Below are 10885 nucleotides of genomic sequence, written 5' to 3'. Positions count from 1 at the left end.
TGTTGCCTTTGTCTGTTGGAGCTGGGGTTGTCCTTAAAGGACTCTTATTTTCAGTTTGCATATTTAGATCATGAAAAAGCACAAAGACATCAAGTCTAGTAGACCCATGACCATAAAATACAGGGCAATCAATGTATTCTGCAAAAAGCTCAAATGCACCTCATTCCAAAACTCATGGCTTCCCAGGGTGAGAACATGGCTCCTTGCCAAGTAGAAACAAGCATTTACAATGCAATGGTCTTGGCATTATTAAAGGTAGAGCTATTGGCATTGCTCATGACATTTTTTTTTTTTTTAATCATAAATAAATGGCATTGTCATTTATATTGCCAATAGCTTAATCGCTTGCATATGCGAGACCTATTGCAACCCACACACAGAGTAAGTAGTAGAGTGAGTAGTTGATAGTTAGGAGAGAGTTATTAGTAAAGAGAGTATTAGAGAACGAGTATTAAAAAGTGAAAGAGTGAGTATTAAATAGTGAGAGAGTGAGTAGTAAAGAGTCCTAGAGCCACACACATTTACATGCACAGCCACACCCTTACATATACAAAGTGTATTTTTAGTTTCAGTAGTAAAGAGTGAGTAGTATAGAGTGACTAATTATGAGTGAGTAATGTTGAGTAGTAGAGAGTGTAGCAGAGTGTGTAGTACAGTATTACAGTAAGTACTATACATTAGATGCTATTTAGTAGAGTGAGTAGTAGCGAGTAGTTGATATTGAGTAATACAGTGAGTAGAGAGTGTTATGGAGTTTCATACATAAGCTCAGATACATCACATATAGAATTTGTGAACAATATTTATCACAAACTTATTACAAAAACAATACAAGTAATGTCCAATTTTTTAGAAAAAAATCCACTTTATTGTTCCATTTATGTTCAAGAACAGCCGACCGCGTTTCGTCCCAAGCGGGACTTCTTCAGGGCTGTATCATAATAAAACAAAAACATACAATTAAAATCATGACATATTGGTCTGCTCAGCCGAGCAGTAATAGTCACAAACTAAAAAAAGAACAAGTTTTACTGGCATTACAAAGGTTCAATTCTATCAAAACATACATTTGGCGCTTTTGATAACAGACCCTTGAGCCACAGGTTCCCCAACTGTAGAACCATTTTCTTTAATAAAAAAAAAAACCCCAAGAATTTACACATACAGTAGAATTGATCTCAGTTCATTCCTCATTGGACCATGCGAAGTGAAGGAAAAAATGTCAAAAAGAGGAGGGTATTTTGTATAAAATTCAAAGTAAGGAGAGAATCACATACAAAGTGACAATAATAATAAAGATAAAAATGCAGATAGATATCAGCTATGAATATTATTATTTTTGACAACAGGGAGGAGGGTGAATTTCTAAAGTAAATTTGAATGGCAGCACTACATAACATAAAGGAGACTAGGAAAAGGTGATGTTGGAACCTACCGTAAAGATGAATATGGGTGAAGTAGCTGGTCATGTAAGACAAATGGCAGTTGGAATTGTTGGTGGGAGTGATATCGTCCGTTCCAATCTATATTAAACAGGGAAATATATAAGAAAATGTGTATAAAAAATGTGTATGAGGAACAGCTGAAGGTAAAACATATATCCTCCATGACCTGATGGTCTCCCCTCCCTTTTAATTTAAAAGCGAACAGGAATGGAAACTATACCAAGAAAGTAGAGAACGTCACTCACAACTGCATGGATGTGGTGAAATATATCTGATCACTTTTTTGAAGAAGACAAGATCCCTGGTCAAGGATATTGAAGGGTAGGCTATAGTGAAGACTGTGAACAAAGTTACAACGAGAGAAAAAAACAGCAATATATGAATATGAGTATGAGTAAGAGTATATGTATCATTTGACCAATACACCCCTAAACTTTCCCCTATTGGTCCAAACGATCAAAAGGTATGTGTGCGTGTAGCACAATCCGAGTTGTGTGCCGTCTTTGTACCCAGTCAAGAAAGAGAGATAACACGGGCAATAATAAACACTGTCCTATTTCAACAACTAACATTATTGAAATTCAAATGGTATGTATACAGCATATTATATAAATTGGGCGTGCTTATCCCTGATCGTCTCGAGGGCCAAAAAACTACTTCTATCTGCAGACTGGGCACCTTCCAGATGATGTGCCCCTTGGAGCCTACGATAGAAAGAATAGGTATGCTAAAAAGTAAACTGGCCTTTAATAAATCTTAAGTTCATAGGGCCAGGCATAAGGAGGAAGGACTTTTTTTACCTGGTATCCAAAGTAGTTAGTCAGATCGACATTTTCAGTTGAAACCGGGAACCTTCCCTCTGGCCACGGCCGATTCTATGGGACACGAGGAACAGGGTTAAGTAACTTGAATAAACAAGGGGGGGCTCAGGGGGATAATCAATGTGGATAGGAGACAGCCTTGTTGTGCCAGCGTAATGTACCATTACCTTTGCAGAGGACTCAATCCGTACGTTTTAAGCATAAATTATGCGTGGTCCTAAATCCGATCCTAAGTCAATCCCGTTGCAGTCCCCCTGCTAATCAGCGTGAAATAACGCTAACTTGCCGGTTGCCTGACAAGACTAAATGAATATCAATTAAGTACCGTATGACTGCGATTACCCAAGAAATCCGTATATATGCATCCTCTCACATATGGGCAGGGCAAGCCAGCGGAGGAGTATGGCGAATTTAATCTCGAAAGCGTTATTTTAAAGTGAGTACGACAGCTGGCAGAATAAGAGTCTGCGTTAGTCGGTCATGGGAATAAAATGCCAAATCTGGTAAAATCGCATCCCCCAAGTTACCCTGGGCCATAAGTTACTCTCGGGATCGCCTAATTAGCATGTGCGCTTACCACGGGAGCACGGAAAGTGCTCGATCAGTCTCCTCGGAAAATAGATGTTCCTCCAGTCCGTATAGCACCTAGTGGTGTGGGGTCATGGAGAACGTTACTATATATACACTTGGAAATAGAAAAATTAGAAACACGTGTGTATTTAATCAAGGAAAAAGGACACCACAACCTGTTCTGCAGGGTAAGATCTATAACAGCGCCATCTTGGAGTGTAGACAACAAGGCCGGTTATATATGGCTAGTGTGTGTAGTGGATATGAAAAGTAATATATCACGTTCTAAAGGTTAAATTGTGATTTGACAATCATAGTTCTTACGGACTGGCCGGAGGAGAGAAAAGAAGACAAAGTAATGCAATATGACTAGCGTTAAAGTCAGTTACGGCGAATAGGGACGGCGGCCATGTTGGAACGGGAAAAGGATACTATTAGAAAATCCAAAACGAACTGCCCAATCACAGGGGCAAAGAAGGAGTATAGGGCCTGGGTGGAGAGGGACAATGCAAAGGGGAATCTAAGATATCATTTTCAATTGCACGTTGTGCTGCCATGTGGATACAAAGAAAAACATTTTTTTGATGTTCCATACTTTAAGCCCTCCTCGCTGTGTGTTTAACTTTGTGCTGGAAAACAAACACAGGGACAGAATCTTTTTACATGATCACGAGTACTCTTCCATAAGTAATTGTAGTCTTACAATACAGTGTCGTGAAATTCATGTTATTCAACTATATTTCATACAGACAACTTTATACAGTTTTTATAAAAAGCAGATAGATTTTGATGCCATATTCTACTCAAAAAAGTCGTAATTTGCAGATAAAGGAGAGGGCAGACAAACATTATCAGGAACAACAAGAGCACATTTATATTATGTATACACAGTACATGATTTAAATGAAAACCCATATGTACGGGGACAGTTGCAGAAGGAACATTGTGACCAGTGTAAGAACCTGTACATATATTTTGTAGTGGTCATTGGTTACGGGCATCAAGTCAGCAGATGATACATCTCATCCTCAACATGTCCAGGCGCTCCATAAATACAGGGATAGACACGAAGAGGGCATAGATTGCACATGGGTAGACAGCACAAATGAATGGCAGTATATAGATTGAGAACATGTGCATATTCATGAATGGACGATTATAGGGGGGGAATCAGGTCAAGAAATGATGCATTTCATCATCAAAATTATGACCGAATTCCAGCGTTCTTAATCTACAAATCCAAGTGGCCTCCCTCTTTCTTAAGGCTACCAATCTGTCTCCACCTCTAGGGTGTGCGGGAACATGATCTATACCCATAAACCATACGGTTTCCTCTGATGAATGTTTTTCCTGCATGTGATTAGTCATGGGGTATCTCAAATCCCCATTTCTGTGTGCTCTAACATGTTCTTGAATTCTTACTTTGAGCGCTCTTTTTGAGCTGCCGACGTAAATTTGTCCACACGGACATCCCAACACGTAAACTACATAACTGGAATTACAGTTAATGTAGTGATTGATCTTAGGTTTCCGTGTGGTATTGAAACAGAACTCTTTTGTTTTATCTTTACCTAGTTTGCACATGTTGCATCCTCTGCATGTATAAAATTCTACCAATTTGTTGCTTAACCAATCAGTTTTTTTGTTCCTTGTGACATAGCTTGGGCAGAGCAAATTTCTCAAATTTTGGCCCCGCCTATATGTTATCTTGGGTTTAGTTAGCACTATTCCCTGTAAGCTTGGTATCTCTGTCAGCAAGTGCCAGTGTTTGCGAAGGGTATTGTTATGGAGTTGTATAGTAAGTATTCGAGTGAGTGTTGATATTATTTGATAGTGAGTAGTATAGAGTGACTATTTGAGTGAGTATTTGTGAGTAGTAGAGAGTGTAGTAAAGGATGTGTAGTAGAGTGTGTAATAGAGCATTATAGTGAGTACTGTAGAGTATTTATTTGTGAACTAAAGTGAGTAGGGAGTATTAGAGAGTTGTTGAATAAGTACTTTAGTAGTAGAGAGTAGTAGTAGTGAGTAGTTGATATTGAGTAGTACAGTTAGTATAGAGTATTAGATATTTGTCGTGTAACTAGTAGAGTGAGTAGTGAGAATATTAGAGAGTGAGTAGTAAAGAGTGAGTAGTAGTGTGTAGTAAGTTGTGTGTAGTAGACAGTTTTTTGTAGAGTATTACAGTCAGTACCTCACAGCATTTTTTCTCATTACTAAATCTATTAGGCAGTATTAGAGAGTTGTAGAGTAAATAGTACTGTATTAGAGTGAGTAGTAGAGAGTGAGTAGTAGAGAGTGTTAGTAGAGAGTCATGAGCGGTACTGCCAAGTGAATATAAACAATAATGCGATGGAGGCTAATGTGTATTAAACAGCTGAATAAAAAAAAAACATAAGCAAAGATAATCAATTTGCTCCAGGGTATTGTTCTTAAAAATATATTTCACACTAGACACGTTTGTGATGATTTAAAATATGCACAGTAACAACGAGAATGTCACGATCGTCCGTCCCCAAAATACCGTCTCCGCATGTCTCACAATTTCGATAGGAATTACAATCTGATAAACAAAATACAATGGTTGGTTTGAAGACGGTTGCTACGATGCAGCTCTAATCCTCCTTTGTTTGAACACCAGGCTTCTCTCCCCAGCCCACCTCTTCCTGAGGCACGGTCAGTCCTCAGAGTATTTTTAATGCGATTTTATATAGCACGAACATTACCTGAAGGTGTCAGAGCGCTTTACATAAGAACCAGTTGCGATACATAAGGATTTAGTATTACATGAGTTACATAAAAGATGCAAACAGAGAAAAATTGCAAATATACAAGTGGTAAAGTCACACAAGGAAGAGATACAAGCAGAAAAAATTGCAAATGTACAAGTTGTAGAGTCACACAAGGAAGAGATACAAACAGAAAAAATTGCAAATGTACAAGTTGTAGTCACACAAGGAAGAGATACAAACAGAAAAAATTGCAAATGTACAAGTTGTAAAGTCACTCAAGGAAGAGATACAAGCAGAAAAAATTGCAAATGTACAAGTTGTAGTCACACAAGGAAGAGATACAAACAGAAAAAATTGCAAATGTACAAGTTGTAACGCCACTCAAGGAAGAGATAGAAATGGATAAACTCTAAGAGTCATATAGGAATGGTAGAGAGTACAGGTCTACTACATATACTAGTGGTTAGAGTTATCTCTATATACATGTATATACAAATAGTAGAATTTCTCAGGTCAAGGCCCCCCCCCCCAAAAAAAAGTGGCATTGTCATTTACACAGCTCTCACAGCTCAAACAGCTCTCACAGTTCTCATTCCTCACATGGCTCTCACAGCTTACACAGCTCTCACAGCTCGCATAGCTCACACAGGCTTCACAGCCCACACAGCTCTTACAGCCCACACAGCTCTCACAGCCCACCCAGCTCTCACAGCCCACACAGCTCTCACAGCTCCAACAGCCCACATAGCTCTCACAGCCTAAACAGCTCACACAGCTCTCACAGCTCCAACAGCCCTCACAGTTCTCATTCTTCACACTGCTCTCACAGCTTACACAGCTCTCGCAGCTCAAATTTCTTACCCAGCTCACACAACTCTCACAGCATACACAGCTCTCACAGCTCGCATAGCTCACACAGCTTTCACAGTCCTCACAGCTCTCACAGCCCACACAGCTCTCACAGCCCACACAGCTCTCACAGCCCACACAGCTCTACTGCTAACTACATTTCCCTAAATGTAACTGGTGTAGATGTAGGGAAGGTTGGCTCACTAAGGGAAGGGTCCAGTTTCTGTCGTCAAACAGTGCTAGTTGCGGCTGACCTTTGTGGACCTTGAGTAAGTTTGCTATTAATATTTGCATTAGAGCCTCTTGAGGGGCAGCCTTGTAAATAAGCTTAGTGCAGGCAGGCTTCCTTCAGCTTATATTTAAGACACGGTAATGCTGGGAAAATGAAACAGTGCACAAAAATGTGAAGGTGCTTTGTCATATTTCCACTCAAGCCTCAAGTGCACGCCTCACACCCACGCAAATGTAGATGTGATTCTCTGAAATGTGTATATATCTTGTGTAAAGGATTGAACAAGTCTCTCTCCGTCCATTAGTTCTCAGTGGACCAGGTGCTGAAAACTGAGCCAGTGGATCCCAATAGATTGGCTCTGTTCGGAGGATCACACGGTGGTTACCTGTGCTGTCTCCTGATTGGTCTGTACCCACAGGTATACAAAGCCTGTGCAGTAAAAAACCCTGTTCTCAACTTTGCCTCCTTGATTGGAAGCACGGACATCCCCGATTGGTTAGTATAACCCTATGTGGGTTTGCTGATATTTTTTTCACATTTAATTATCCTTTTTTAATCTCCGAGGCAACCTGAAGTTTCCCCTTTTCACTGTCGGTATTGTATTTGCTCCTCACCACACTTCAATCTGCTTTTCACTCCCATGTGGACAGTTGCATCTGCAGATGTGCGCAGATGTGCACAGTGCCTTCCTCTTTCCTGTTGCACCTCTAAACACATACCTCTGCCTTTCCCTTTACAAACGAATATATCTTTATTAGATCCCTGTTCCATCAGCATTCCCACTATGGATTTTCACTTGCAAACCCAGGGCATGTCTATTTCTATTCACCTGTAGATCTTTTCCTTTTTTGTTTTTTTTCAAATATATTTATTTTTAATATGACATTTTATTACAGTTATACAGATAGAAAACACCTCATCCAATCCTGGAAACACCCCCAACTCACCCCCCTACACAATCAATCGATGTCATTAAAATTACCATATTACAAACAGTACCTAAGAGGGGGGGACCCCATATTCACTTTAAGAAAGAGTTTGTGAAAATAATCCAACACAGTTTAAAGTACACAGTGCATATCCTATGTATTTAACAGCATACTCAGCCTACAAGCAATCTTGTCCCCCTGATTCAATCCCCTCTAGGGGAGGGGCCCACCTCAGCCGGCCTTTTTTCCTACCCCATGCCCCTTTTTTAGAATAGATTGCTTCTCGATTACATACTGCTAGAACCAGAACCCGGGCTAGCCATTGCTGAAAAGACAGGTGGGTTAATGTTCGCCGAAGCAATACACATTCGAAAAATAGTCAGAGATGAATAAAAGCACTCTACCTCGGATACAAGTCCCCCCATCCCCCCCCCACCCCACCCCCCATCTTGGGTTCCCAGTAGCATCACAGCATGTGTCAAGGATATTCTCATATTTAATTTCTCGTGACAAAAATCCATAATTTCTTCTTTAATCATGAAGCTTTTCCTTTCCTGTTATACTTCTATACCCAAGCAATACATTCTAGACGCATTTTGTTTTTTGGCACAATTGTGATATTCCTGCTTCTGTTTCTTCCCTTTCAGGCGTTACATAGAGTTTGGGTTTGATTATACTTTTGAAAAAATCCCTTCAAAGGAAACGTTAACTGCCATGATCTCCTCTTCCCCAGTCGTCTACGCCCCTCAGGTTTGATTTGAAGCTTGACACGTTATTTACAGTTTTGTTCCAGCTTTATTTGTTTGACCAAGTATGTCACATCTATATCTGATTACATATCTGCTTCTTCCTATCTGCTGCATATCATTGGTATAACTCATATCTCCTTAGATTACTTTGAATACTGTAATCACTATATAAAAAACGGTCTATAATTTTCTGTCTTGTTGTGATATATATATATATATATCTATATATATAGATATATATATATATATATATATAGATAGATATAAACCGCCGCCCATGGAAGTTGGTGCGCTTCCTGGCGGAGACAACGGTTGTCAATTTCACTATGTACAAATGCAATAAGGCGCGCACTCAGGCAAAGATGGTCGAATGTTCAACAAAAAGGGATTTATTCACTGTATAAATCTTCTGCGACGCGCTGCGACCGGTTTACGGTCTTGGTCACCATATATATATATATATATACACACACAAACACTTTAAAAACCAAAGGTTAAAATTACGTTATGTTTGGTGAATATGTCTATCACAAGAATAATGTTTTGAACTCACAAAACTGCAGAAATTCACCTGTTATAGTTAGAAAAGCTAACTATAACTTGTGCCCCTTCACTGCACTGCTTATGACCACACATATTACATCACTCATGACAGATTCTATGACATCATTTATGACATCACTGATTGCATCTCAAATGACGCCATTGATGACATCACTGACGACATCATCCATGTTGTGATCTACTTAAGATTCATTGATGATCTATTCTTTATATGGAGAGGCTCAGAGACAAGTGCCAGGCAATTTGTTGAAAAGTTGAATAATAACTGTTTAAATTTGAATTTTACATCTACAGTTAGTACACAGACAGTTTGCTTTCTTGGTGTAGAGGTGTATGTAGAGAGTAACACTTTGGCAACCCAACTATACAGAAAGTCCACAGCAGGCAACACGGTACTGCACGCGTCAAGTCACCAACTGCAGCATCTGATACGCAGAATCCCGTTTGGGGAGATGCTGCGTATCAGACGCATTTGCAGCTTGGACGTGGAGTGCCAGGTTGCCCAACAGGCTATTAAGAGACGCTTCGTGGCAAGAGGCTATGCCCTCGGCGTTATAGACGAAGCAATAAATAAGACTAAGTCTTTAACCAGGAGTGAGGCACTAATACCTAAATCACAGAGGGAGAGTCTAGTTGCCAATAAATCTGATGTTCGAGCTAGAATAATCCTTACCTTCAGTAGACAACATCAGGAATTGCGGAGGATTTTTACTCGCAATTGGAATTTGGTACAAGGGAATCCTGTAATTGGAGGGTTGGTATTGAATAAACCTGCTCTTACTTTTAGAAAATCTCAATCAATAGGCAATAGTCTGGTGAGCAACAATCCTGAAGTAGTTACTCACGGAACATGGGTGTCACAGATCAAGGGTTTTAGAAAATGTCCCAGCTGCAAGGCTTGCAAATTTGGCAGTAACAAAACCCAATACACCAGTTCTTTCCATACAGAACCTATCACAATCAACAAAAGATTGACTTGCAGGACTGACTTTGCTATTTATGTGCTGGAGTGTCCATGTGGGCTTAGATACATCGGCAGTACAAAACTGCCAGCCCACAAACGGTTACTCCAGCACATCAGAGCAATTACTGGAAAGGATCAAACCTATCCCGTTGCTAGGCACTTTGAACAGTCTCACAACAGTAACCCCAATCTGTTACAAGATTATGTAATTGATACTGTTTGTCCTATGAAGCGGGGTGGTAATCGTGAAGCAAAGCTCCGTCTCCTTGAGACGCGATACATAATCGAACTCGATACCAAACATCCAGCAGGGCTCAATTCTATGGAAGATTTTCACACCTGTCTTTAAGCAAGCAATTCTTAAAAATAATTCTTTGAAAAAATCCTTTTGGGTCTTATTTGCCTAGTATGATCATTTTGTTTTTTGACTGATTCACTCAAGTTCTCAATATCAATATGGGCTCATATTGATTAGGAATGATTTAACTGACAGAGTTTGATTCTGGGAATTGTATATACAAATGTTTGTAATTCTAAATATAGGTTTTTGGATCTTCACTTTCTTGGGGGTTTTGTTGCATCAATACTAGATAGCAATTGCTATAGTTATAGTTGATGCACTAAAACATTATGGTAATAGGGACGAACTAATCCCGCACTATTATGTAGTTTTATTTATTGAAAATGCATTGCATAAGTGTTTTTACACATTAGGATTTGACAGCAGAACAGATTCAGATCGGTACAAGAGTAATAAATGCCAACTGGGGCTATATTTGAATCAGAGAATACCTTTAACAGCAGCAATATTTCAGCATAAATGAGTTTTTGATATTCAGTAGTCCTATTAAAAATGTGAAAAGCGGGTTTCAATATTGGGATTTCCTGGTTATCCACACTAGTCATAGACCAACTATTGTGGATATACAGGTCTCTATTAAATTAAGAGAAAATTAATACCAATGAATGGTATCCCGCAATACATTAGGACTAAATGAGGAATTTTGCACAATAAGCCTTGATTTGCCGGCAT

The 10885-nt window shown here is 39.4% G+C and overlaps 1 protein-coding gene across 2 annotated transcripts in view; it reads left to right on the top strand.

The window, feature by feature from the left end:
- LOC147692561 (acylamino-acid-releasing enzyme-like) overlaps positions 1-10885 on the top strand; it is a 520252-nt gene that overhangs the window by 486646 nt on the left and 22721 nt on the right. For both annotated transcript variants that reach the window (XM_086938779.1, XM_086938780.1), the window contains 2 exons: positions 6951-7141; positions 8223-8325. In XM_086938779.1, the coding sequence (XP_086794905.1) occupies positions 6951-7141; positions 8223-8325 (294 nt within the window). The remainder of the gene's footprint in view (positions 1-6950; positions 7142-8222; positions 8326-10885) is intronic.

This window comes from Lissotriton vulgaris, chromosome 9 (assembly GCF_964263255.1).
Source record: "Lissotriton vulgaris chromosome 9, aLisVul1.2, whole genome shotgun sequence".
NCBI lineage: Eukaryota > Metazoa > Chordata > Amphibia > Caudata > Salamandridae > Lissotriton > Lissotriton vulgaris.
Note: the sequence above shows the minus strand (reverse complement) of the source record. Positions and strands in the feature narration are given on the sequence as shown.